Genomic DNA, 27,202 nt, shown 5'->3' with positions numbered 1-27,202 from the left:
AGTCCCTGGCTGAGCTCTGACACTCACTGCGTCCCCCTCGCACAGCCGCCGGCGGCTTCGTCCCTCTGCTGTCCCCGGAGCCACTCGGGGTGCCCGGTTCCCATCCCCGTCCCCTCTCCGCCGGTGCCCACCGGGGCCGATGCGGCGGAGCCGGCGCTGAGCCGGGCGCGGTGCTGCCCGCGGGGGCTGGGACACCTCCCCCGGGGCCATGTCCCCCGCAGCCCCCGCGCCGAGCGACACCGGGACGGCTCTTCCCACCCTGCGCTGGCATCCATGCGGATTCTGAGCTCGCACACCCTCCAGGTAAGGGGACCTCTGCCACGACCCCCGGCCAGCTCCCCAGCCCAACTCCCCTCCCTCCTCCCTCCAGGGGTTCCTGCTCTTGGCACCAGTTTGGGGTGGACACGGTGCTGTCCCACATCAGAATCCCATCCCACAGCTCCTTGCACCTTCAGGCGTCGGTAGGGCTAAACAGGGATGGGTTGTCCCCTTGTTGGCATTTCTCTGGATGGTGTCACCTAAAATGAACTGAGATTTGCTAATTTTGTGTCTTTGCAACCTCTTCCTGCTCAAGAAGGGAGGGTGGGATGGAGCCAGGACTCCTGGGGCTGGCTCCTCTTGAGCCCCCCTGGTAACAGCTGGGACACCCAGGGTCCCCTCAGCCCCTGAGCCAGGCAGGGGACAAGGAGCTCTGGGGCACTGTGTGACAAACCAGCAGCAGGGACCCTTTATGGAGCATCCTGGGTGGCTGTTGAGGGATTGCAGCTCTGGGGTGTCTCTGTGAAGCTGAACCCCTTTTCCAGACCTTCACTGCCCCAGCAGCTTTCCTGCTGGGATTTTTTTTTTTTTTTTTTTTTTTTTTTTTTTTTTTTTTTTTTTTTTTTTTTTTTGTCAGCCCTAAAGTCGCTTTGGCTGTGGGTTTGGTTTTTGTGGTTCTGCTCGGTTAGTGAAACACAAACGCTGTGAGGGTGCCAAATCCCCACAATACCGGTGTTCTCTGGGGCTGGGAGCACGGGGGGGAAGGTGCTGCTATAAACAGGGGCTCCCTGGCCCCAAATGGGGAACACCAAGCTCTGCTGCTCACCGGGGGGACACCGAGCACCAGGCTTTGCTCAGGTCACCGGCGGGTTCTGCCTGTCCCCTGTCACTCTGTTTGCCTCCCTGCGCTGATGGAGAGGGCAGCCTGACCCAGGGCGTGGGGACCCGTGGGGACACCTGCTCCCTGTGCCAGCAGCCGTGCAGGTAATGGCAGGAGGAGCCGGGTCAGCGCGGTGGTGTTGGAGGAGGCTGGTGGGGAGCTGAGGGTCCAGGGCCCCAGGGAGGGCTGCGTCCCCCCGGGGGTACCTCAGCGTGAGCCCTGTCCCCAGTCCTGTCACCAGGCAGATACCAGAACCAGCTCCCCGGGCTGGTCCTCTCCAGCCCCCAGCGCCGTCCCCAGTCCCTGCCCTGAATCCGGGGAGGTTTTGGCCAACCCTCCTTCCTCCACCCAGAGATAAGAAGGGTGCGTGGCACAGGGTTTGGCAGCAGGACGTGGCACAGCTGTCACTCTGGGGCTTGCAGGGTGCATGGGACTTGCTGGCAGGATCTCAAATTGTCAGCAGCCTCTGAACACCCACCTGAGCGCCTGCTGCAGCCCTGGCTTGTGCAGGGACCCCAGGTCTCACTTCTTGCTTAATCCAGGCTGTTTTGGGCAGACTGGAGCAGCTCTGGGTCCCACACATCACCAGTTCCTCCCGGGTCAGCACAGCACATCCCTGTCCCCAGCCTGGGGCTGGAGGTGACCCTGGAGCCCGGCCCTGGGAAGGGTTTTGGGAAGTGCCCGGGGGCTTGGGAGCCATCCCGGGGCTGCGGGCAGCTCCTCTCCCGCACCAACCTCCACGGGGCTTCCGAGCGGCTCCGGCACAACCTGTTCCACCGCGGATTTGATTTTAATTAACGGACCCATTGTTCCAGGCTGGGGGGTGGGTGAATTTTTTTTTTTTTTCCTTTTTTTTTTTTTTTTTTTCTCTTTCACTCTCGAGGGCTGATCCCAGCGTTCCATCCCCGCTGGTGCCCATGTCCCACCCTAAGCCACGGTGGGTTGTCCTTGCCAGGAGAGCTCGGGGGTGATGTGGGGGGTCCTTGGCTCCGTAGGTTTTCCCCTCGGCTGCAGGGCTTAGGCTGGGTCCCTGGAGGTCTGTGGGGCTGAGCCGTGACCCAGCACCACACACAGCTCCTGCTGGCTCCATGCCCTGGGAACTGCAGGAGCCCCACCCCAGTCCCATCACCCATTCCTGTCCCACCACCCCATCTCAGCCCCGTGGAGCCAGAACTGCCCGAGGAGCAGCAGCCGGGGAGCGTCTGCCAAGGCTGATGCAATGCCCAGCCCAGCCTGGCTCAGCCCGGGCAGGGAACGGGAAGGGTTTTGGGTGCCATGTGGGCCAGGGCACCTGAGGCTGCCCCTGCAGCTCTCCTTTTCCAGAGAAAGACAAAAAGGAGTAAGGAAAGGGGGGAAAAGGCCACCTGAAGCGGCTTCTCAGAGCAAACAGGTCCCACCCAGCCCGGCCGCCCGCGTGCCAGAGCGGGAGAAAGTCAAACAGCGGCCCCCGCCCTGAGAGTACAGCGCCCTTGGTGGGGCACAGCCCAGGCTTTTGGGGACACTTCCCGAGGGATTGGGTCCCTCTGGTCGCAGCTGGGAGGAGGGGAACAGGATGAGGGTGAAGATGGGGCTGGGGCCGTCCATCCTGCAGCATTTCCGAGGTTGGTTCATAGCCCTGTTCCTCCGTGTGTGAGGATGAGCCATGACCTCACAGCATCCCAGAGGCCTCGGGAATGAGGGGCCCATCCCCTCCCCAGAGATCCCCACGGCCAGCACTGTGCAGCAACAGGAGCTGCACAAGCTGTTGCCACTTCCCTTTTGTGCCAGGAGCAGCGTGAGGCTGGATTTAGGGCTGATCTCCTAAAGCTCTTCTTTTAATCCTGAGCAAATCAAGGAGAGGTTTGGAAGCAGGAACCATCTCTCAGGGAAACTGTTTGGATGGTGGAGGCAGCCCCAGACCAGGAGAGGGTTTGGGTAGCCCCTTCTCCCTCCTCCTCCTCCTTGCTGCAGTGCCACCAAAACCACTCAGGGATGTGAGCTCCAGCTCCTGACCCCACATACCTCCCCAGGCTCAGGCTGCCATGGTGCTGTTCAGGTGTCCCTGGCTCTTCCATGGATTTTTCTGAGCTCTTTGAGCTATTCCAAGGATGAAGTGATGAATTTCCTCCAGGTGCAGGCAGTGCAGAACTTCAAAACCCATATTCTTGGGAACACTGAATCCTCAGGAACTGCATTAACTCCCCCCTGAGCATGGGACATGGGGCTGGGTCCCCAGTGTCCCTCCTTCTCTGACCACCCCCGTGCTTGGGGGCTGTGCTCTGCCTGGAGGAACCCTGTGGGATGTTTTTCTCTCATGTCTTTATGTCTTTTAAAACTTTTTCCCCCCAGCTGGGGTTTGGAGCAACCCCCTTTCCCTGGCCACTGCTCCCTGTTCCCCTTCAGGGCTGCCTGGTGTCCTGAGCAGTTTCAAGCTTTGCATTCTCCTTTCCCAGTGCCAGCCCCATTGCTAAAGCTCCTTTTCCTAATTTTAAACCACCAGTTTGGGATGGTTCTACTTCTTCTTGTAAAACACCATGCTGAAGGTGGAGGGACTGGGCACTGCCCTGGCCATGCCCATCAGCAGCTTCTCCCTGGCAGGGGCTTCCCCTTCCCAAAGTCTCAGGATGGTTTTTGGGGAGGTTTCTACACAGATGAAGCCATTCCCTGGTGTTGCCATGGAAATTCAGCAGATTCATCCTCTTCTCCATGGCCTCTGGGACTCCCTGCATACAGAGAGAGATGGGGACAGGCTGATTTTGGGCAGTTTTCCTTGCAAGAGAGTGAAGGTGATTGCAGGTATCCTGTCTTGCAAGGAAAGTTCTCACGTGGGGTTGGCAACAGCGACCAAGGGCCGGGTGCTGTGGTGCTGGGCTCGGTCCCTCCAGGGAGATCTGGGTCTGGGGGCTGCTGTGCCTCAGGTGGAAGCATCAGAGGATGTTTTCCATGCTCAGAAACGTGTCCTTGTGGCTGAGGCGTCCGTTGTCACCCCAGGGCTGTCCTGTACAGGTGCTGGGGAGCCCCTCAGTGTCCCCCACTGCCTCACACTGAGGTCTCAGCTCCACCTGGGACTGAGCTGCTGCCAGCCTGGGGTGCTGGGGAGACCCCAAACAACCAGACCCTGAGCAGGGTCAGGTCCTGCTCATCCCCTGAGCTCCTTCTCCCTGCCGGCTGCTGCTGTTGGTCCTCCCAAAGCAGGGACAGCCCCCCCAGCCATGGCTGACCCCGCACTCACCCGCGGGCTCCGGAGCACAGTGCGGCTCTTTGGAGGGTTTTTCCCCTCTAACAGGCTTAGTTCCTCCCTTTGTGCCTGGCTGCCTGGCGGGAAGGCAGCAGCGGTGCCGAGCTGAGCTCTGCTCCTCTCTCTCCTCCCCGGGCAGGTTCGGAGCGGGCGCTGAGCGGAGGGATGGGCAGTGCCAGCCCCGGGCTGAGCGCTCTGCCCCCCGGCCGCCTGGCCTGGCCGGAGCCCGCGCTGCTGCCGCCCCCGCGGGACCCGCACCCCCGCACCTGGGGCTGCCCGGAGAGCCCCAGCCCGCCCAGCACCCCCGAGCAGCCCCTGCCAGCCTTCTGCCTGCACTACTTCGACATGCTGTACCCGGAGGACACGGCCTGGGCCGCCAAGGGCGCCGGGGAAGCGTCCCAGAGCAGCGGCCAGGGCGGGCGGGAGGAGGCGCGGAAGGAGCCGGAGCAATGTCCCATCATCGACAGCCAGGGCCTGGGGCTGGGGCCCGAGGGGGACCTGCAGGACAGCCTGCACCTGGAGGAGCACTCGCTGGAGCAGGTGCAGAGCATGGTGGTGGGCGAGGTGCTGAAGGACATCGAGACAGCCTGCAAGCTCCTCAACATCGCCGCAGGTGCGTGCGGGCAGAGGGATGTGCTGGCGTGGGAGCCAAAGCCACGCTGCGTTTGGGGGGCTGCAGCTGCATGTGGGCATCTGGGGGAGCGTGGCTGTTCCGCAGAGAGGAGGAGATGGTTCCTGAGGGGCTGCAGCCTGTGTGAGGGTCTGGGGGAGCGTGGCTGTTCCCCCACAGGAGAAGGGGATGGTTCCTGAGGGGCTGCAGCCTGGGTGAGGGTGTGGGGGAGCGTGGCTGCTCCTTCATGGGAGGTGGGGAAGGGTCCTGGCCACACTCACCCCCCTCCGCCCCCAGACCCCGCGGACTGGAGCCCCGGGAATGTGCAGAAGTGGATCCTGTGGACCGAGCACCAGTACCGGCTGCCGCAGATCGGGAAGTCCTTCCAGGAGCTGTCGGGGAAGGACCTGTGCGCCATGTCCGAGGAGCAGTTCTGCCAGCGCTCGCCCGCCTGCGGCGACATCCTGCACGCCCACCTCGACATCTGGAAGTCTGGTGGGTGCCAGGGAGCGGGAGGGAGCTGGGGAGGGTGGGCGATGCTGTGCAGCAGGAGATGCCCCCCTGATGCCCCGCTCCTCCTTTCCAGCCGCCTGGATGAAGGAGAAGGCTGCCCCCGGAGATGTGCGATACTGCGGTGAGTTCTGTGCGGGCTCAGCTCCGTTGGCAGGTCCGGGGTACTTGAGGGGTCCCTCCCTGTTTAATTGCAATTCTCCGGAGCAGCTGCTGCTGTGGGATTTCTGCGGACCCAGTGCCTGAGCTGAGCCCCGGGGACCCTCCGGCATCGGGCGGGGTTCCCGTGAGGACTCGCAGCTCCCTGGGATGGGGCACAGCAGCGGGATCTGCCCCGTCTCTCCTCTCCTCTCACCCGTCCCTTCCCTGGCAGGAGGTGACAGCAGCTGGGCAGACAGCGAGGTGGATTCGTCCTGCGCCGGCCAACCCATCCACCTCTGGCAGTTCCTCAAGGAGCTGCTGCTGAAACCGCACAACTACGGGCGCTTCATCCGCTGGCTCAACAAGGACAAAGGTGGGCAGGGATGCTCCAGAGGCCCTGGGCGGGCGCTGGGGGGCTGAGGTGGGGCAGGAGATGCGTAACCCTCCGTGCCCCGCTCCCCTGCCAGGCATCTTCAAGATCGAGGACTCGGCGCAGGTGGCCCGGCTGTGGGGCATCCGCAAGAACCGCCCGGCCATGAACTACGACAAGCTGAGCCGCTCCATTCGGCAGTACTACAAGAAAGGAATCATCCGCAAGCCCGACATCTCCCAGCGCCTCGTCTACCAGTTCGTCCACCCGGTCTGAGCGGCGTCGGGAGCGGCTGAGCGCCGGGAGGGACGGGGGACCTTGGCTGCCTCCCCCTGCCCCAGCCACAGAGACCCTCTGCCAGCAGCAAGGACCTGGGCTGCGGGGCTTCCCCTGCCAGGACCTGCTGGCGACGGACACAGGGACCTCCAGCAGGCCCTGGCGCGGGGCAAGGACCGTGCAGAGCCCTTGTGTCCCGTGGGAAGGGCGGGCAAGGTGGCTGGGCTTGTGCCCCCTGCTCTCCTCCCTCCCGGTTCTGGCTGTAGGTGGCTTCACCCCAGCCATTGTTCAGGGAGGAAAAAGCCTGGGGCAAGAGCTGAGACAATGGCACCCACAGGGACATCCATAGGGACAGGGACATCCACTCTGCTCGTGGTGGGGTCCTGCCCCAGTCCCTGTGGGAGCAGCTTGGCACCAGCCGAGGGTGCTGCCTGCCACGGGAGCTGTGCCACTGGTTCCTTGGGCACCCCCTTGGGACAGGTGCATCCCCCCTTTGCTTTTCACTCGAGGACATGCTCAGCTTCTCCCCTTCACAGAGATTTGGGGCTGCAAATGGGAGTTCTGCAAAGGGAGCAGCTGTAAATGTGGGTGGGAGGCTGTGCACAGTGGGGGTCCCCCAAGATGGGGCCACCAGAGTCCTCCTAAGACCACAGGTTCTGTGCCCTGGCACAAAACTCCTCCCCTGATTCAGACTTTACTTGGACTGCCTGATTCTGGAGTCTGGGGAAATGGAGATGGCAGCTTTGCCATTTCCCTCTGGACAGTAAATCCAGAGTGTGATCTGCCGAGGCTGGGCTGGGGCAGAGAGCTGGGAATTGCTTCACCTGCTCATTGCACCAGAGTCAGAGTTACCTGGCAATGTTGATCTTTTATATTATAGGTTTTTTTATTTGTTTATTTGCTTTTCGGTTTTGGCTGGTGATGAGTTGTGGTTGAGGTTCAAATGCCAAGGGGTGGCCTGGGCTTCCAGGGATGTTCTGTGGGAGCTTAAAAGGAAAAACACCTGGTTCTTGGTCTTTTGTTGTTTGTTTTTTTTTTTTTCCTTAAAATATCTGCTGGTGCCAGCTACTGCCTTTCCCTTCTGTTCTTGCTCCATGCTGCTCCCAGAGCAGTGGATCCAGACAGCCCTGCTCACATCCTGGCAGGAGGGATGGAGAGCAGTGAGGAGCAGGGGGAGGAAGAAAACTGCCTTGGCCTTTGGAAAAGGGAGTAGAAAAATGAAAAAATGGGGGAAAACAAAAAGCAAAGTGTGCCTTGTGATTTGCTGTGTGTGCCCGACGCAGCCGGTGCGGGGGAACTGTGAGGATGGGCTGGTGCTGCCCCAGATCCTGGGTCCCACTCACAGGTCCTCTGGTAGGGTGGGAGGGGACAGGAGGTGACATCAGCCTGCTGTGCCAGGGCTTTCACAGGCTCAGGAGAGCACTGGGTCAGGGCTGGTGCTTGGAACAGCCCCAAAACCAAAAATGCATCATCTTGAACCCCTCTGTGGGCTTCCCAAGGCTTTGTCCGGCAGTGGCACAGGAGTCCCCAAAGGCTGTTCTCCTTGTCCCCCCAGCAATGCATCCGAGCCCCCCATCCTGCTGCACCCCAAAACCTTGGGGTGGGGGTGTTGCTGCCTGGGGGTGCTGTGGGGGTCCATAATTGCCCCCCCAGGGGTGAGACAGACGCACAGCAAAGGAGACCCCAGAGCCAAGGACGCTGACAGAGCTCGGTTATTTTCTCTTGCTGCTTTTTGTTGTTGTATCCACGGAAATACAATCACGAGAGATATATATATTATATATATACTTCTTAAATTACACAATCAATGTACAAAAACCAGGGTGCATTGCTGAGACAGGTGGTTGGTTGGGTCTTTTCTGACTTTGTGGGTTTTTTTCCGGTACCTGGCAGGGGCTGGATGGCTCCTGCCCACCGTGCCCAGCACACGGTGCTTCCCCTGCATCCACGAGAACACTGGAGGATCCCTGGGGCCAAAAAATTCACGAACCAACGGAGGGGGTGGGATAGGAGCAGGAGGAGCGTGCGGGAAGCTGATGGCATTGATGCTGCTAAGAGTGATGGAAAGAAATGAGAGATGATCCATAGGGAAGAGCTCAGGGTGGCACCTGGGGTAGGGGGTGGCTGTGCTGGGTGGCAGAGCCCAGGGGAGGAGGGGGACAGCTCCGTGGGGACAAGCAAAGGGCAAAACCTGTGGCCATTCCCCTGCCTTGGTGTGTCTTGTTTGTGCTCTGCCTGGGCTGGGCATCCTGAGCGCTCCTGCAGCTCCTGCCAGCACCCTGCAAGGCTGCACCACACTCACCCCCCGTCCCTGCTCTGCTCCAGCCTCTCTTCAGGAAGGGGCAGATGTACCCAGCAGTGCCAAGGCAGCCCTCGCTATCCCAGGCTGGGCATGAAGGTGCTTCCAGCAGCCTTGGGCCCTGCTGGGTCCTGCTCCTGATTTTAGGGGCCATCTCACGTGGATCTGGTGTGCGTTGGATACCTGCCCAGCCGCAGGGCGATGCTGCTCCCTGCAGCACAGAGCGGGCATCGCCTCGGGAGCCTCCGCCCACTCCAGCTGTGCCGACAGCCCAGCCGGGAGGAGGAGGAGGAAGCTGAGGAGATGCCCGAAAGCTCCATGGCAGGGCTGGTCCCACCTCACCTGGGCATCTCAAGGATGGCCGTGGGGCTGAAGGGGGCATTCACCTCCTTCCTCAGGGCGGGAGGATGAACTGGGGAGAACATGGAAAAACCAAAAAAATAACCAACGGAGTCAGACTCCAATCCCTCTTGGTTTTCTGGGATGAATTTGGTTGGTCCCAGGAGCTTCGGCGCCGTGCGTTTCGGAACAGTTCCAGCCAATCAGAAGGCGGCTCATGATTTCAGTATCTTTAAAAACCAACCAATCAGAAGCTCTCACTGGTTGGGCTTTAAGATCTTGAGGTATCGGCTTTTCGCTCAGAAAAAAAAAAATAATTCAACTAACGTAGATGAACGGACAACGTCATCTTTCGCTTCACGTTATCTTAGAAGAAAGCGACTATGCAAAATACTCTTCGGAGACAACTCTTAAAAAAATAAAAGCTTGGTCGGAAAATATGTCTGAATCTCTAAGGGTGAGGAGTGAAGGACCAGACGGCAGAATGGCTGGTTGGCTGGTGGAAGAGATGGAGACAACGGAGGGTGGATTTATCTGCTGACGGTGACGAGGAGCACACCACAAGACTTAGATTGCCTCCACGTAGTTGGCGGGGTACAGCCCCAGCTGCCCGTTGTCCAAGCGCCCTTTGCACCACCCCTGCTCATCTTCCTCACCGAGTTTGGTTAGTTCATCACCTGGAGAGGAAGGTGGAAGGGAAGAGATCATTGTGTGTGCTAGAAATTCACCCCCACTCCCCTTTTTCTCCCTGAGATGGAGCTGCTGGGGGTTTGCAGGACTCATCACCAGTTTGTAGGATAGAAAGGCAAGGGGTGACCCATGAGCCCTCACCTGCCCTGTCCCTTCTTCATTTGGGCTAAGCTCCTGCCTCCCCCTTTCTGACCATTCAACTTCTCAAAGGGCTGGGCCAACTCAGAAATCATTTGAGAGATTTCACACCCACATCTCCAGCAGACGAGCCCCATGCTCCCCGGCACTGGCAAGGCACCGTACCTGCTTTGAAGCTGAGCTCATCCTGCTCCTGCCCATCGTAGTCGTACAGAGCCCGCACCCTCACGCCCTTCCCCGCCGACTCCTCGTCGAAGGGGTTGGCGCCGCCGTTGGCCTCGCTGGCGTTGAAGGAGTTGCTGCCCTCGTCATCGGACCACTCGGCGCTGTAGGTCTGCCCGCGGTCGTGGCTGCTCACGCTGGGATGGGGAGGACAGGGAGGGGTGGCTGTCACCGAGGGCATCCAGCCCCCTCAAATGCTTGCACAGGCACAGGGCGTGCCTGTCATGGCATCTCCCCTTCACGCCAGCCCTCACCTCCCGCGCTCGCCCGCCTGAGCCCCCGTGTCGCCCGCGCTGCTGGCGTTGGTCAGGGCCACCCCCTCGCCCTTCTTCTGCTTCTCCTTCCGCGTTATCGTGTGCGTCAGGTCCGGGTTCCACTCCTGCAAGCACAGAGCGACCAACCCCTGAGTGCCCGGCTGCCCCTCGGGGCTGCCAGCACCCAGCTGGGGCCCAGCTCACCTCAAACTGGGGCCAGTTCATGGGCATCCCGGGGCCGCTGGTGCTGCGGAACCACCGCAGGTCCTCCTGCGCGTCCGACATGCGGATGGTCTGCTCCAGCTCCCGGTACACGTTGGCGTAGCTGTGGGGAGAGGCGTGGTTGGAGGTGGCTGCAGGTCAGGGTGGGCCCCAGGGACAGTGTGGGACAGGGACATGACCAGGCTGTGTCACCCGGGGACAGGCTGCGTGTCCTCCAAGGCACCGGGGGGGCGCCAGGCTCCCGCACAGCCTCCTGCCACTCCGGTACCTCTTGGTGACCATCGTGTTGGCCAGCATTCACTGTCCCTACCTGCTGCTCTCGGCCAGGTTCAGGTGCCTCTTGATGTCCAGGAGCATTTCCTTGAGGAAGTTGAGCCTCTTCTCCTCGAACTGCTGGCACTGCTCGAAGACCTGCTCCATGCTCTCGATGTACTGCGGGGTGCACTTGTTCAGCTCGTCCAGCACCTTCTCGTACTTCTCCTGAGTCTGCAAAAACACAGGAGAGACCCTGGTTGTACCTCAAGCTCCTCAGAGGCCATTTCTGGGTGCTGAGAGGTCTGGTTTGGGGGTCACCAGAGTTGGAGAGCCCAAACTGAGACAGGAGCCTCAGCCCCCATAAGTGGGTGAATTCCTGCCCAGCTCACACTCCCCTGAGCACTGCCTGCAAGTCCTCATCCTTCTCCAGGAGTACAGGGATGGGAAAATGGGAACTGGTGAGAAAGGGATGTGGTGGCCATCTCCACTGCTTTCCCTTGCCCAATGCCCCATGTATCCTGCACAGAGCAGCGCCTCGCACCTTTTGCACGTCTTGCTTGCACTTTTCCACTTTGTCCTGGAGCTTCTTCTGCTGCTCGGGAGTGTTGGACTGATCTGCCTTGCTGTTGGCTTCACGGGTCATGGCCAGCTTCTCCTCCTTGCATGCCAGGTGATAAGCTTTCTTGGCTGTCTCCAGCTGTGGGGAGGACAGGGAAGGGACATCAGAATAGTGTCACAGCCCCCTGCCAGCCCCTCTGCCTGTGAGGAGGTGCCACGCGTCTCTCCCAGCCTGGACTGGGCACACAGAGCTGGACCTGGGGCCATAGGGATGCCCCAGGACACTCTGTGCTTCTCTCACCTCTTTGAGCTTCTTGGCCCAGGGCTTCTGCGCTTTCCGGAAGCCATCCTCAGCCTCCTTGGCCTCCTTGAAGCCCCCCATGATCTGCTTGTGGTAAGCATCCTTCTGCCAGTTCTTGACCTTCTCGAAGTCGTCGTTCAGGAGGCTGTTCTTCACGTCCTGGTGCAGCTCGCTCACCTTGTCTGCCTCCGTCATGATCGCCGCCCACGCCTTCTCCAGGCTGCCATACTGGGGACCTGGGGGCCGAGGGGACAGCTGGGGGTCACCCACTGCCCTTACCCCCTCCGTTTCTGCCAGGGGAAGCTGTGATGGCACATGGAGACCCAGGGAAGCCATGGTACCTTTCTCAATGAGCTGCCTCCACCTCTTGGACCAGTCAGTGAGCTGCTGGGCGTAGGACTTCTCGATCTTGGCCCGCTCGTGCACACAGTTCATGAGGTCATTGCAGAGCCGGTGTCCATCATCAATCCTCTTCACCGTGCGCTTGTAGTTCCCCACCTGGGATGGGCACGGGGACAGGCAGGTGTGGGGGCTCTGACCACCCTGCCTGGGGTGGCTACAGGGGAAGCACCAGGCAGTTTGGAGGTGCAGGGATGGAGCTTTGGGTTGGGACTGCTCAAGCCCAACTCTCTCCAACCCCTCTGTCACTCAGGAACAGCCAGGAGTGAGACCATGGGCAGAGCCAGCTCAGACACAGAGCCACCACAGCAGGGATGCTCTAAGGCAGAGGAGGGAGGGCAGGGGACACCCTGGGGGGCAGTGACATGGTGGTGGGGTCTGTGGGAGGAGAGGATGGCCGGGAGCAGGACTCACCTCCCAGAAGCTGTCGGTTGTTTCCTCGGCGGCCGACGCCGACTCGTCGTAGGAACCCGACATGGCTCCCGGCGTCAGAGCAGGCGCTGGGGGTTTCCTGGGCAAACACCAGCCTCATGCACTGAGGGGACAGGAGAGGGGAGTCATGGAGATTGCAGGGGACCCCCATTCCTCCTGCCAACAGCTCTGTGGGATGAGCATCCAGGTACAGGGGACAGACATGGGGACAGTGCCCGCTTCAGCTCTGCACCCACAGACTCCTGCAGTGCCCACCACCCACCTGGTGCCATCCAAACACCCCCAGAGCCAGCAGTGCTGGCAGGGAATCGTGAGGAGCAGCACAGTGGGTGTTTACTGGGCCAGGCCTGGCTCAGCACTGGGAGCTGCTGGGCGAGGGGCCGTGGCTGGGTCAGGGGATGCGCCGCCCAAGAAATTCTCGTGCTGATATTCCACCCTAATCCGTCCTGATCTTTAGAAAAACGGCATCCCCGGAGTGTCACGTGGCCCTGCTGCGAGGCTTAACCCTTTGCCACTCTGCTGAGAGCTGGGAGGGGGCTGGTGGCTGGGGGTGACATTGCACAGGGACAGAGTGGTGGCTGCTTCGTAGGCGTTCTCATCATCCCCATCCTGACCTGGATTTGGACAGTGTTTCCACAGGAAAGCACTGGGGCTATCCTGCATGGCATCTGCCACCGGGATGGGGACATGGTGGCCATGAGCAGCTTAAATTTCCTCCTGCCCTGTCCCCAAAAGGGCTGTGGGAGACAGATGTGGCCATGAATCTCACACACCAACCCTTCCTTGGAGAGGTGGAATGGGCAGAGGGAGGCCTGGCTGCCTGTGCCCTGTCCTGGGGTGGCAGGGCAGGGCTGGAGACACAAGGTCCCGTGGGGAACACTGGTGAGTGCCCAGGCTCCCCAGCTGTGTGCACAGCTGCACCTGAGGTGTCCCCGGGCTGAGGCAGGGCACAGCCCCAGGAGGACGGGGATCTCAAACAGTTACTGGAGCACAGCACAGGGCTCGCTGTGCTGGAACTAACAGGGCCTGGCAGGGATTTAGTGATATAACCAGGGAGGCACCAATCCCCTCCACCCTCCCCAGACAGTTAAAAATAAACGCATGACTGTCCCTCGCTCAGCCGCCGAGACGCAGATGGACGGGGGACAGCAGCGTCCCCCTGCAGCTGGCAGCACACGGTGCCCGCGCCTGCCTGGCACCCACGGCATCACCACCACTCCTACTGGCACCCACGGCACAGCCACTGTCCCTGCCTGGCACCCACGGCACAGCTACTGTCCCTGCCTGGCACGCACAGGACCACCACCACTCCTCCTGCCACCCACGGTACTGCCACTGTCCCTGCCTGCCACCCACAGTACAGCCACTGTCCCTATCTGCCACCCACAACACCACTGTGCACTCATGGCACCACCACTGCTACTGCCTGGCACCCGTGGCATCATCACCAGCACTGCCACTGTCACTGCTTGGCACCCACAGCACAGCCCCTGGTCCCTGCCTGGCACTCACAGTACCAACACTGCTCCTGCCTGGCACCCACAGCACTGTCACCACCGCTGCCTGGCAGCCATGGCACCAACATCATTCCTGTCTGGCACCCACAGCACCACCACTGCCACTGCCTGGCACCCATAGCACTGTCACTGTCACTGCCTGGCACTCACAGCACTGTCACTGTCACTGCCTGGCACTCACAGCACCAACACTACTCCTGCCTGGCACCACAGCACTGCCCTCCCCACCCCAGCACCCGCAGGCTGCCCTGGTGCACCTGCAGTGGTGACAGAGCCCCTGGTGGCACAGCCCCAGGGGACCCTGCAGGCGCTGCGTGCATCATCCCCCTGAAAGCCGCGGGCACAGCGCAGTGCCCAGTCCCGTGCCCCCGGGTTTTGCTGCAGACACTGCTCTGGCATGGCAAGGGCACCCTCAGGGTGACACCCCCAGCGTGCCAGGGCTGGGATGGGGACTGTAGGGGACGTGGATGTACCCCAGGACCCACGGGCACCGTGCCAGCCCCAGCTGCCCCCAGCGAGCCACTCGTGCCAAGGGGCACTGCGGACGTGGCTGCCGAAACTCCCTCCCCAAGCCAGTACCTGGCCCGAGCCGCAGCCCGGGGGTTATTTTTGGCTCTGCATCACTTCCCAGCTAACGCTGCCGCCTCGGTGCCACTCTCCTGCCACGCAGCCCCACGGCCGACCATCCTCGTGCGTGTGCCCCCACCGTGCCAGGCCGCCTGTGCCACACGTGCCAGCCCCTGCCAGCCCCTGCCAGCCCCTGCCAGCCCCGGCCCTGCTGGCACAGCCCATCACCTCGCATCAGGGCGGCTGGCGGTGATGCCTGGCGCCTGCAGAGCGTGGAGAGCTGCCAGCCCCAGCCACGCGCTGCCGCTCGGGTGCCCTCGGCCCGGGGGGCTCTGCTGCAGCCCCTCGCTTCCACAGAGCTGCCAGGGAGAAGCCACGGAGTGTTTGGCATCAAGTGCCGGTGGGGTTTGTCCCAGCTCCTGCTCCACGTGCCCTTGGGCTGCTCCTGCAGAAGGGCCCCCCTGCGCGTCTCTCCTGTCAGCCTGCTCGGCGCTGAGCACTGACACGACTCTCCTCAGCCTCCAGGCAGCTCCTGCTGTCCTGCTGCTGCAGGGGGGTGTCTGCCCTCTGTGGGGCCAGGCTGTGGCATGGCCCTGTGCAGGCAGGAGGCTGCTGCAATGCAGAGGCTGGAGCTGCTGACACCGTGGGCAGGGCATGGGCAGCTGCCTGCACCCCCATGGCAGAGCCCTGGCTGGCAGAACCCTGTCCCCACCAAGGTAGGACAGTCCAGTCCTGCTGTCCCCTGTTCCCAGGTTGCTCTCTCCAGGTGTGTTTGTTGTCCCAGACCCAGCATCTCTCCTGCAGCCAAGAGGCAGGGATGGGGATGCCACACTCCTGCCTCTGGGCACATTGGCTGAGCCCGGTGGGACCAGGGGTAGGAGTGGCTGCAGAGCCTCTGGTGCAGGTTCCACTGCTGCAAAGAGCCCCTGGCTAAGGCAGGATGGAGGCAGATGCACTGCAAGGAGAGGAGCAGAGCACAGAGGGAGATGGTGCCCCCATACCAGTCCCCACCCTGACCCCAGGCAGGAGGCTCACACCAGGTATGAGCCCATTGCTGGGAGGGCAGTGACCATTGCTGAGAGCATCCAGGGCAGGGGAAGCCACACTGGGAGCTGCACTGCTCTGTGGGAATCCAAGCAAGGGGGCTGGGCCTTGGGCTTTCGGCCACAGAAAAGGTCATTTGCTCTCCCTTAGCACAGGGCTGCTAGAGGGTCCATTTCAGGGTGCAGAGCCAATGCCACCACTGTGGCCACATGACACCACTTGTGGCAAAGACAAATGGGTTCAGCTGAGGAAGTCCAGAGGATCCTGGTAGCAGCATCTCCCACCATGTTCTGGGCCTGCTGTGCTGCATCCACCACGGGTACCAGGGCCCATGTGCTGCTCCCACTGCGGCCACACATGGGGGATGAAGTGGCCACACATGGGGGATGAAGTGGCCACACATGGGGGGTGAAGTGGCCACATATGGGGGATGAAGTGGCCACACATGAGGGGTGAAGTGGCCACACATGGGGGGTGAAGTGGCCACACATGGGGGGTGAAGTGGCCACACATGGGGGGTGAAGTGGCCAAGGCACAGCAGCAGGTCCCAGGGAAAACCCGTGACACCGACGTGTGTCACAAGAGGCTTTGCAGCTGCAGGAGCTGTGCCTGGTTTCTGCTCAGCTCTGACCCAGAGGAGCTGCTGTGGGATTCCCACCTCAGGGCTGGTCTGTGTGTCCCATGGGGCTGGGGAGGGTCAGAGCTCAAGGAGCATGGAAGGGTTTGACTGTGGTATGGCTCCCTCCAGAACCCCCATGTGGACCCTGTGAGGAAATGGTTAAGTGGGTGCTGCTGATTCATTGGCAGCTCTGCACCAGCAGTGCCCAGGGCTCAGGGCTGAGCCTCAGCACCCATCCTGCCCCCTCATTATCAAACCAAGCACAATGCCAGGTGAGCCTGGGCCCTCCCAGCATAATGTCTCCATGGGAGCAGGCTCATGTAGGGTCCCTCCTGGCAAAAACTCTTTGGCTGCAACATGAGCAGGGCTGGAGCCCTTGGGCAAAGAGCCAAATCCAGAATCGTGGGTGATTCTCCATGGGATTTCAGCAGAGCAGCACCCTGGGGCTGCCTGGGACCTGCTGTTCCAGCAGTGCATGAGGTGGGTGCAAGGGCAGCAGGACCCTGGATGGGGCATGTAGGTAATGGTGAGAAACTTCTGGGAGCCACTTTTCCAACAAATCCTGGGTGGAATGTGCCTATGGAAGCCTCCTTGTTTCCATCAGGGTCATCTGCATTGATGGGGAGATAGGAGGCCTGGGGACCTGCTGGACCCTGTGGGGTCAGGGCTGGTGGGCTCCCCCAGACCAGAAAGGAGGTTCAGTGATCCAGGAGCAGTATCAGGAGCCTTGTGTCCTGTGCACAGCAGGAGGCCACCGGGGGCCAGGTGCTGCCAGGTTGCAGTAGCCAGGGGAGACGCATTTGCTCCAAGCCCTGGCAGTGATCTGCTTCACAGCTCATGTGGGCTCTGCAGAGACCTTCCCCTTCCCCCTGTGCTCCCAAAATCCCCCTGCTCAGGGCACCCATTAATATTCTAGGGATTTTAGGAACCTTGTGCAAAGATTTCTGGAAGCTTTCTTGGCATTTGCAGATAACGCAAGTGTCTCTCCAGGGGAGCCTGCAGCCCAGCTCGGGGACAGAGGATGTGCCGGGAATGCGGATGGGGAATGTGGATGGGGATCCCGGGAGGGGCAGCAGCAGCAGGATTGCCAACCCCCTGCGTGTGCTCAGCCTGGGGAAGGGAGAGGGGGCTCAGCCTCAGCTGGGGGCTCCACTGGCCGCCCAGCTCTGCAGCTCTGCCTCATCCTGCCGCCTCGGCTCGCCGCGGTAAACAAGGCTGTTCGGACACCGAGCAGGGATTTGTGCGGTCCCGGGAGCCGCGTTTAGGCAGGAATCCAAAGATGAGGTTTGCAATTAAAGCCAGAAGTGGCAAACAGGGATGGTGGAGGATACGGCGGTGCCATCCCCCCGCTCCCGCATCAGGGAGGGGGGAGCGGAGCGTCACGCGCTGCCACGGGGGTCCCGTCCCCTGAGCCGTGGTGGGATGGACCCGGAGCTGGTGGTGACAGGAGGCAAATGGGGCTGCTGGGAGCAGGAGAGATGGAGGGACAGCGGAATTTCAGCTCTCTGTGGTGGGGAAGCAGACTTGGAGCCAGAGGGGACAGGAAAGTGGGGAGATGGGGGGAGCAGCAAGGGAAAAGCTGGGGTGACACTGCTGAAAGGAGGGGGTTCAGCGATGGGGTAAGGTGTTGATGTGGGCAGTGGGGCAGCCATGATAGGGGCAGCACAAGCTCCCCGCATTAATTGAAGAAGGGGAAACTGAGGCACAAATCCAGGAGTGCGGCAGCACTGCAGAAGGGGTGTCCCTTTCCCCAGCACCCCACTAGACACAAGGAGGGGGTGAAGGTCATAGACCCCCCCCAACCTCCCTGGCTTGCAGAAGTGATCAGGAGACACTGTGTCCTGCCGGGGGGTGCAAAGCCATGCCTTACTGCCCGCTCCTCGCACAGCACCCCCCGCGCCGTGCCCCCATCCCCGCAAGGAACCCCGGCATCCTGCAGCCATCCCCGCAAGGAACCCCGGCATCCCGCAGCCATCCCCGCAAGGACCGGGTGTCCCGCACCCATCCCCGCAGCGGACCCGGCTGCCCCCGCGGGGGCCGCGCTCACCTGCCGGGGACCGGGGGGGCCGGGGGGCCGGGGGGGCCCGGGGCCGGGGCTCCGCTCGCTCCGCTCCGCTCGCTCCGCTCCTGCCGGGCAGCGGCGGCGCGCACGGCCGCGGGCACGCGCCTGCCCGAGCCGCCCGTTGCCATGGCAACCGGGATGGAGCCGCTGCTGCGAAAATCATCGGGGGGGGGGGGGGAGGCGGGAATGGACCCCCCTCCCCATCCCCGTGTCCGCTCCCACCCCGAGGTTCCGCACTGCCGCCAGCCCCCGCAGGACCCGCCGGCCACAGACCCTCGCCCAGGGCACCCAGCGGGGCCGGGATGCGGCCCGGGGGGGTTTGGATGTCGGGATCGGGCCCCGGGCTCTGCCGGGGCCTAATCGGACTCCTTCACCCTGGCAGGGGGGCTTTTTGGGGACCCCCCTCCCCCCGCGGTTCCTGCTCCTGTTACCCGGGGGTCGTTGTCCCTCCTGCACGGGACGGGACAGAGCCATGTATTCCCTCCCTGCTGCCCCAGCCTCTCTGTCACCCCCGCGGTTGCAGGGGGGGTTTGGGGCTGAGCCACAGCTTTTGCAGGAACAAACACCCCAAAACGCCTTCGGAGAGGCAGCCGGTGCCGCCTCCTTGCCAAATGTGCCAGCTGGGAACAGGCGGGCAAGAGAATCAGGAACAGCGTTTTCCCCCTGGCAGGGCTGGGGAAGGGGGTGAGGGGGCTGCACTCCCTCAGGCTTCTCGGAGGGGAGCAGGGCAGCTCCCCCTCACCGCCATCTGCTCATCTGCCTCCTCCCAAGCCCCGGGGCTCACGCCCGGGGTCACCGGGGCTTGTTACGGGATGGGAGTCCCGGGGGCAGAGGGGGCTGGAAGCCGTCGGGAATTTGGCAGGATGCGGGTGGGGGTGATGACAGGCTCCCCGACACTGCGCCTGCATCCCCCCGCTCGCGGGGGATGTCAGGGAAATTAAAAGCCAGCAGGAGACGAGAGCGTCCAGGCGAGTAACCGAAGCCGCTGCAGAAGCCGCAGTAATGAGGCTGCCGGGGCCGCCGCCGCCGGGATCGGGTTGCCCAGAGAATGCGACCCGGTCCCGGGGGGCTCTGCCGGCCTCCGACGCCGGCTCAGCTTTCCCCTAACAAGCACCTTCGACTGCCTAATGAAGCTCGGTGGGGCTCTCCAGCCCGCCTGCCTTCCGGCTCCTTCCAGCTCCGTGCCACCCGAGCCAGCCCACCTCATGGCCAGACAGAACGGCCCCCGGAAGATTTCACGCCCGGCAGCAATTGGGGTGAGACCCCGGTGATTTAATCCCAAACAGGAGTGGGATGGATGGTGGCTCCTTCAGAAGAGTGGGATCTTTGCCTGTTGGCATTTCAGGGTGCTGAATAACTGGTCATGGTCCTTTCAAGCAGTGAGTTGGCAGTTCTCAGCACAGGGTCACTGCTGGGATGTCCCAGCTGCCATCTGCCCTGACAACATCCCTGCTGCAGAGGGGAAAATGTCCTTGGCATCAAACATTAGGTGGCAAACACTCTCCAGGATGGTGATGGGGGTACCCCAATGACTTGGGGGGGTTCCCCAGCGCAAAGAGCCATTGCCACCAGCTTTGTGGTCTGTGCAGGTGGCACCAGCTCAGGTCTCCTTCCCTGCAACTTGGGCTGTTCCATGAAGGGAGCAGGTGGGAGCTCTGCCTCCTCAGTTCCTTCACCAAAAACTCGGTCACGACAAACTTTTCCCCGGCTCTCACCATCCCACCGTTTACTGTTTTCAGTGGTAAGTCACTTCTCCTGCTGTAAATGAGCTTCCTTGTGGGAAGCAGCAGACGGTATTGGCAGGAAATAAGCCCTGATTTATCGGGCCACTTGCCGCTCTGGAATTACAGCTCCATGAGCACGAATGGAGAAGTCGGAGAGCACATGAGCCCACACCGTGATCCCGGCGGCTGCTGGAGCCAGAGCGGGCAGGAATGAAGAGGTGCCACCAGGGATCAGCCGCCTGCCCATCACCCAGGAAGGAGTGCCGGCATTCACACGAACGAGGGGACTTCGAGCACAGCCAGCTCCCGTCTGCCTCCCCAGCAAGGAATGGAAAATGTGTTCCCTAAATCCTGGCAGAGCCCCGAATTACGGGGCTCAGCTCTTTGTGGGAGCAACGGGAGAGCCCGTGTGCGGTCCAGGGAAGACTGGTGTGGATGGGGGCAGAGGGCATCCCAGGCATCCCTAGCCCATTCCTGCGCTCCACTGCCTCTTCCCTGGGGCTCGGGGGGCCGGATGGGGCCAGTGTCCCACGCTCGCCCCATGCCCGGGCTGCGTCGCCGCTGCGGATGTGCCGCCGGTCCCAGGAGCCCTCCGGGGAGCTGAGAGAATGCAAGCGCTACTTTGCATCTCTAATTAGCCGCGGAGGATAATTGGCGGCTCTGCGGCAGACAGGCAGCCATTGTGGAGGGCCCCGCGCGGGGCAGGTGCTCCCAGAAACCCAAATCCCACCGAAACAATCCCCTTCTTGTCTGCCTGTGACCGGCCGGGGCATCCTCCGAGCCCTGCCGGGGAAGGGGCTGGGGCCGGGACATAAAGGCTCCATTTTTCCTGGGAAGCAGCGTGGAGCTGGCTGCAGGCAGCTGCCTGAGGAGCCCGTACATTGCACCCAGGGCCACCACAGAGGTGCTGGGGCTCGCTGCCTCCGGCCAGACACTGGTCTGGCTACCCCCGCAGGCTGCCAGCCGGATGCGGCCTCTCCTCCTCCAGGATCACCTGCAGGAGCTCAGCAGGTCTGGAGTTTGCCTTCAAGGTGTTGCACAAACGCCGGCCAGGCTGGCAGCCCCAGGACAAAGTCTGTCCCTGGGCAGAGCCGTGCCAGGTGCTGTGCTGGAGGAGCCTGGCTCCATCCCCGTGCCATCCCGCGCTGGCAGGGAGCAGCACAGCTGGGGACAGGGCATTCCCAGCGAGGGGGATCCCACTTAAAGCCAAGCTTTGGGCTCAGGACGTGGCCCTGGTTGGTGCTGACGCGCTTTGCTGATGTCCCTTCTCGCCCTGCCCTGTGCACGTCACTATAGCTCCCTGCCAGTGCCTGGGCTCTCTTCCCTCAATCCTTTCACGGTTAAATCCCGCTCCCGTCCTGCCGCAGCCCCTCCGGCGGCTGCACACCCTGGGAGGGGAGGGAGGGGAGGGAAAGAAAGCGGCCAGGGTGGCAGAGATCAGTGCAGACCCCGGGGCAGGGCAGTACCTCCGGCACCGACCTGGTGAATTCCCGGGTTTCTCTGCGCTCCTGCAAAGGGAACACAAAACCCCAGGAGGTGGGAAGGTTTCGGGAGCCGCAGTGCCTGATCTCTGCTGCGCTGCGGCCACAGCCTCGACCGGGACTTTTGGCTTAGGGATGGGGCTTGCCCGGGGAAGGCGAGGCGGGGGCTGAGGGATGCGGGAGCAGCCGGTGAGGCTGCCGGGAAAGCTCTAATCCGTTTAGGAAAGCACTTGCTTTGCCATTTCCGAGGCAGGATGTGCACGAGCTGTGAGGAGGAGATGCAGCAGTGACAGGGACTGCGACAGTGTCCATGGGCAGCATCTCCAAGCCAGCAGGGACAGCTCCTGCTCCGCGGGACGAGCGGGGTGTGCGTTTCTCCCGGGGGATGCTGCAATTGTCGCAGCATCCTGGGGGTCACCCTGTGGGGGCTTCGCTCCCGAAAGAAAGAAAGGAGGGGACGACACGGTACAAAGCCTCAGGATGGCACCGGGCAGCTCCAGGAATGCGGCGCATCCCTCGCTCCCTCCCGTTCCCCACCCGGCACGGTCCGGCACAAGTTGGAAATCACTTAACACGGGTCGGGCGCGGGTTCGTTCCCCAGCGCAGGGCGCGGACCCGGTTCAAACAGCGGAGGGGACAGCGCTGTGACAGCGCCCCGACCCCCGGCATCCCCCGTGCCCCCCGGGGACAGCCCTCCGCCCCCCGCCTCGGGTACCTCGGGGCCGCGGGGACAGCGGCGGAGCCTCTCCCGGGGCCGGCGCTGCGCATCGCGGGCAGGTCGCGGCAGATGGGGCGGAGGGAGGGGGTAAAGATCAGCTCGGAGATTAGGGCGGCATTTTTAGCCGACCAATCCCCGGCGCGGCGCGGCGGCTCCTCGGCCGCGCAAGGTGACAAGGCGAGGATGGCAATGAGCCCCGGGGGCGGCGGGGGTCCCCGCGCCTCCCCCTGCCCCTCTTGCTGTCCCCACCCGGCGCTGCTCCGGGCGGTGCCATGTGCCAAATGCCCGGCGTGTTTAGGGGGCAGCGAGGCCGTGTCCCCTTCCCGGTTCTCCCCGCTCCTGTCGCTCCCGGGGGGTTTAAACCGCGAACAGGGCGGGAGAGCCCCGGCCTGGGGGGACACGGGGTGTGCCCAAGGGGACACGGCTCCAGTCCCATCCCCCGGAACGAGATGGGGTTCGGGTCAATCCCGGCTCCCGGCGGGTGTTTTGGGGAACAGAGCTGCTGTGCCTCCGGAGCCTCGAGCGCTTGGCCCGGGATGGGACTCCAGGCAGGGCTTTACAGCCCCGCTCCCGGGGACACCGGGCACCGCGGGGAGCTGCGGGTGACACGGCTGGGGACATGTGCGGGTGACACGGCTGGGGTGGCACGGTGAGGGGGGCGCGGGGGTCGCTGCCGACCCCATCAGGCACCGCGGCGGGCTGCCGATCCCAGGCGGGAGGGGGCCTGCGCTCCGCTCAGGCAGCACCGCGGCCAACCCGCGCCGCTGGGGGCCTCTCGCACGGCGGAAGCGGCGGTCCGGCGCACGCGCAGCCCTTTCCGCTCGGGCCCCGCCGCTGCCGCCACGGTGAGGCCGCGCTCGGGCCATCGGCCGCGCATCGCCGCCATCCCGCCGCCCGGAGCCTCCCGCGGGGCATCGCCGCCATCGGGGCACCGGGCCCGGCTGGGCGGGGAGGGAGGGATTGGGATTGGGATTGGGATACCGGAGGTCCGGCTCTGAAACCGAGGCCTTCCGCCCCGGCGCTGCCGCGGGGCTTCAGTCGTGCCCGAGCACGGAGAGCACCGCGCGCCCCGGGCCCGGCGGGTCTGGGAACGCCGCCCGTAGCCGAGTTCCCGTCCCGGGGCGCTGCCGGGGTTCCTGCTGCCGGAGGGGCGAGAGGCTCCCCCCGAGCCGCGGCCCTGCCCCGCCTGTGCCCGTGTCCCGGCCGGTGCGCGGGCTGATTTAAGGAGCAGAAGCTGGGACTGCTCGGTTTCCCTCTCGAGAAGGGGTGTCCCGGGGCAGCTCGGGGGGCGCTGGGGTCACCCAGTAGGGTTCTGTGCAGATGGTGGTACCCAGATGTCACCGAGCCCTATTTCCTGTGCCCTCTGCAGATGTTGATGCCCAAGAAGAACCGAATTGCCATCTATGAGCTGCTGTTCAAGGAGGGGGTGATGGTGGCCAAGAAGGACGTGCACATGCCCAAACACCCCGAGCTCGTGGACAAGAACGTGCCCAACCTGCACGTCATGAAAGCCATGCAGGTGTGAGGGCTTGGGGGCACTGGGAGTGTTGGTCCTTGGGGTGTGCTGCATGTGAATTGTTCCCATTCCCACATCCCCATTCCCCTGCTGAACCCCACGGGCTGTGAGGCACTGCTGGAGCAGCTGGGAGAGGCTCAGCTTTAACTGGGAGTAACTGGGAGCTCTCTCTGCAGTCCCTCAAGTCCCGAGGGTACGTGAAGGAACAGTTTGCCTGGAGACACTTCTACTGGTACCTGACCAACGAGGGCATCCAGTACCTGCGGGATTATCTGCACCTGCCCCCCGAGATCGTCCCGGCCACGCTGCGCCGCAGCCGCCCCGAGACCGGCAGACCCCGGCCCAAAGGTCAGCAGGGGTGGGCACAGGGGTGCTGGGCACTCAGGGCAGTGGGGAGTGGGTGTAAAATTGTCAACAGAGCAAGGAAATGTGGTTGGGGTTTGTGGCTTTTGTACGTGGTGTCCCCTGAGAGGGGTGGGGAGAGCTGGGATGCACAGGGAAGTGCTCTGAGTGGGGATTGGGACTGGGATTGCTGGGAACATGGCTGCTGAGACTGGGATGTGGAGGTACTGTCCAGGGCTGGCTGAGCCCCACCTGTGGTGTCCCACTCTGCCTTCCCCACAGCACTGAACGTGCTGCTGGAACAGGGCTTGTTGTTAAAGGTTAACAGCAAATGTGTGGTGGAGGAGCAGCAGAGCCCACAAAAGTGCTGAGGGGTTTGGAGCATCTCTGTGTGAGGAGAGACCTGGGCCTGGTTAGTCTGGAGAAGTGGAGACAAATAACCCACAGATATTTGCAGGGGATGTAGCAGAGGATGCTGCCAGACTCTCTATGGTGCCAAATAACACGACAAGGAACAGTGGCCAGAAACTAAAACACAGCAAGTTCCACCTCAACATGAGGAATAACTTCTCATGTGGGTGGCAAAACACTGGAGCAACTGCCCAGGAAGGGTGTGGAGTCTCCTTCTCTGGAAATATTCCAAACCCACCTGGACGTGTTCTTGTGTCACCTGCTCTGAGTGACCCTGCCTTGAGAGCGGCTGAACTGGATAATCTCCAGATCAGCCCCCAGCTGCTCTGTGATTCTGTGTGTTGGACTTGCAGCTCTGATTTTCTCTTGATTTTCACACCCCTGAGTGCAGGGGGTGTAGCCAGATGTGCTCTGGCTCTAGGGGCTCAGATGGGTTGTGCTTTTTTGCTTCTGAGCCACATTGGGGGCCAGGGAGTGCTGGGAGTTCACCCCCAGCTGCTGCAGTTTGTGTCTGAGCCAAACAAAACGGGAGCATCACCTGCTTCAAAGGAAGGAATTGCAGAGAAACTGGGAAGATGCTGCTTTCTTTGATCTCTGAGTTGCTTAGATGTTCCAAGATTTGTTCTTTACATGCTGTGTTTATCCAGTGAGCTAAAGGAGCTGGCTGCATCCCTGCTGGGAGGGAGGGAGAGGTGGCAGCTGGCTGGGGTTTGTGCAGGAGGAGTTGTGTGTGGTGTCACAGCCTTGTCCTGATGCTGGAACCCTCCTCAGCCCCATCTGGGCAGGGATATTTGGAAATGCTGCACTTGGTGATCTTTTTTGCTATGGATGACCTGCCTGAGGCAGCAGCAGCCTGGGAGCCACAGAGGTGGTGCAATAAAAGAATTACTACAAGAATTGGGTTTTTGTAAGCCTGGGGATGTGCAGGAGAACACTGGGATGTGCCAGGCACAGCTGCTCCTCAGTGGGCCCTGCCTGGGTGGGCAGACCCAGTTTGGGCTCCAGGGACACATCCCAGTCCCTGAGAGGTGGTGGTCCCACACCAGCTGGGTGTTCCTGCAGGAGTTTTGTCTGCTGTTAATCTAAGATTCCACAGATAATCTGCTGCTGCTGTTGTGAGCGTGTTCTGTGGGGGGATTTGGGGTACTGGTAGTGTGGCTGTTCCAGAATGGGGTCAGAATTCTGTCCTGCACTTTATCACTCAGCTGTGCACAGGCTTGTAGGACACGGCAGATTGCCAGTATTCCTGAGATTTTTGCTAACCATAACATTCAGCACCAGTTTGATGACCAGAAAACTGTTGAGATGATGCTGTAAGCCCACTTCTTACATTATTTAATTTCCACCCTGCCACAAGCTGGGACACTTGAGCAGATTTCACCCTTAAAGTGAAGTTTCCCGTACTAAATCACTGTTCTCCTTAGGTTTATTCTCCCTGAGCTGCCCCAGGTGCAGCACTGCTGGCACACCCAATGCTGCTCAGCACCTTGGGGTGCAGGAGGAGCAGTTTGTGCCCTGGCTGGGCAGTGTTTGAGGCTGTGCTCTGTGTTGCAGGTCTGGAGGGCGAGCGGCCGGCGCGGCTGACGCGGGGCGAGGCTGACCGGGACACGTACCGCCGCAGCGCCGTGCCACGTGAGTGTGCCCCCCTGGGGACCCCTGTCCCACTCTAGGGCTCCTCTGAAGGAGAAAAGGGCAAGATGAAACTCTTGGCATAGCTTAGAATCTGCATGTGCAGGTGGATGGGAGTTCAGATGGGAGTTGCTGGAGTTCAGTCTGGCTAAGCTGTGGGATTTTTTCTGGGGTTGGTTCAATAACTCCCAAACATGCTCAGTTAAAGCTGTTTCACTTTGCTGTGTTTAGCCCCAGCATTACTTCTGTGGCATGGTTAAAGCTTTGCTCCCAGGCAGGGGGTTCTGTGGGCACTGACTGCTCCTCTCTCTGCAGCTGGTGCTGACAAGAAGGCTGAGGCTGGTGCTGGAGCAGCCACGGAATTCCAGTTCGTGAGTATTTGCATTTGAACTTTGCTTCCTTTGTTGAAGGCTTTGATGGGAGAAGCTGGAAGGTCCTGCCTGTAGGACTCTGTGTCAGAGAGGCTGGAAACTGTCACTCCTCATGTGCAGCTTGCTCATTGTGGGGAAAGGATGTGGTGGCACAGAAACAAGTGACAGCTTTGAGAGCAAGCTGGCCTCTTTGGAGATCCATGATTTTATACTTCAGAAATAAAAGTATTTTAGGTGTGATCACAGAGCTGGCTGGAATGGGTTGATGGTGGAACTCACCTGGCTGACCTGTGCCATCAAAGAGCTTGGATGATGTTTGTTCTTGCTGTCATTGCTTGACATAACGATTTCTAACACTCTCCTTTTGCTGTTGCAGAGAGGTGGATTTGGTCGTGGACGTGGTCAGCCCCCGCAGTAGAACTTCGTGCTCATGTTTTGTGTATAATAAAAAAGGTGAAAATGCCACTGGGTTCATGCCTGTGTCTCTCTGAAGTGCACAAACAGCTCACTAAGCACAGTGTGACTCAGATCTTTGGTATCTGGAACAGCACTTTGGGAGTCATTAAATACAGGTTCTAGTGATGGAACTCTCCAAGTTTAGGGGGTGTGGAGGTGAGTCCTGAGGAATGTGGGAGCGTTTCCGTCCGCCCAGGGCCAAGCTGATTCCCAGCAGTGCAGCAGGGCTGGGCTGGGACTGAGCTGTTGTGCAGATGGAGAGCTCAGCTTTGCCAGCCCAAGGCCCTCTGATCCGGACACAGCCCGCGTGGGCGGGTCCGCGTGTCCTGCAGCGCTGCGCTGTCACCTGCACTGTCACTTGTGGGGACTCAGGG

At 61.7% G+C, this 27,202-nt stretch overlaps 3 protein-coding genes across 4 annotated transcripts; 2 read left to right on the top strand and 1 right to left on the bottom strand.

Moving 5' to 3' along the window:
- SPDEF (SAM pointed domain containing ETS transcription factor) lies at positions 1 to 9,217 on the top strand. The gene is made up of 6 exons (XM_056511599.1): positions 1 to 303; positions 4,495 to 4,968; positions 5,263 to 5,460; positions 5,552 to 5,599; positions 5,849 to 5,989; positions 6,084 to 9,217. Exons 2-6 carry the CDS (start codon positions 4,521 to 4,523, stop codon positions 6,260 to 6,262), a joined length of 1,014 nt encoding a protein of 337 aa, XP_056367574.1. The 5' UTR covers positions 1 to 303; positions 4,495 to 4,520; the 3' UTR covers positions 6,263 to 9,217.
- Positions 7,971 to 22,435, bottom strand: PACSIN1 (protein kinase C and casein kinase substrate in neurons 1). 2 transcript variants are annotated; one of them, XM_056511597.1, is made up of 10 exons: positions 22,101 to 22,435; positions 12,354 to 12,474; positions 11,882 to 12,038; positions 11,541 to 11,776; positions 11,223 to 11,378; positions 10,737 to 10,912; positions 10,409 to 10,529; positions 10,205 to 10,329; positions 9,894 to 10,087; positions 7,971 to 9,577 (listed from the first exon to the last, which is right to left on the bottom strand). In XM_056511597.1, exons 2-10 carry the CDS (start codon positions 12,414 to 12,416, stop codon positions 9,468 to 9,470), a joined length of 1,338 nt encoding a protein of 445 aa, XP_056367572.1. In that variant the 5' UTR covers positions 12,417 to 12,474; positions 22,101 to 22,435; the 3' UTR covers positions 7,971 to 9,467. The 2 variants fall into 2 exon arrangements, with proteins under 2 accessions (XP_056367572.1, XP_056367573.1); XM_056511598.1 differs by lacking the exon at positions 22,101 to 22,435 and adding an exon at positions 18,166 to 18,260.
- Positions 22,436 to 22,841: 406 nt separating this feature from the next.
- Positions 22,842 to 26,842, top strand: RPS10 (ribosomal protein S10). Its single transcript, XM_056511596.1, has 6 exons — positions 22,842 to 22,948; positions 23,473 to 23,622; positions 23,796 to 23,967; positions 25,927 to 26,004; positions 26,317 to 26,372; positions 26,749 to 26,842. Exons 2-6 carry the CDS (start codon positions 23,473 to 23,475, stop codon positions 26,788 to 26,790), a joined length of 498 nt encoding a protein of 165 aa, XP_056367571.1. The 5' UTR covers positions 22,842 to 22,948; the 3' UTR covers positions 26,791 to 26,842.
- The last annotated feature ends 360 nt before the right edge of the window (positions 26,843 to 27,202 follow it).

The sequence above is a fragment of the Oenanthe melanoleuca genome, chromosome 26 (genome assembly GCF_029582105.1).
Source record: "Oenanthe melanoleuca isolate GR-GAL-2019-014 chromosome 26, OMel1.0, whole genome shotgun sequence".
Taxonomy (NCBI): domain Eukaryota; kingdom Metazoa; phylum Chordata; class Aves; order Passeriformes; family Muscicapidae; genus Oenanthe; species Oenanthe melanoleuca.
Note: the sequence above shows the minus strand (reverse complement) of the source record. Positions and strands in the feature narration are given on the sequence as shown.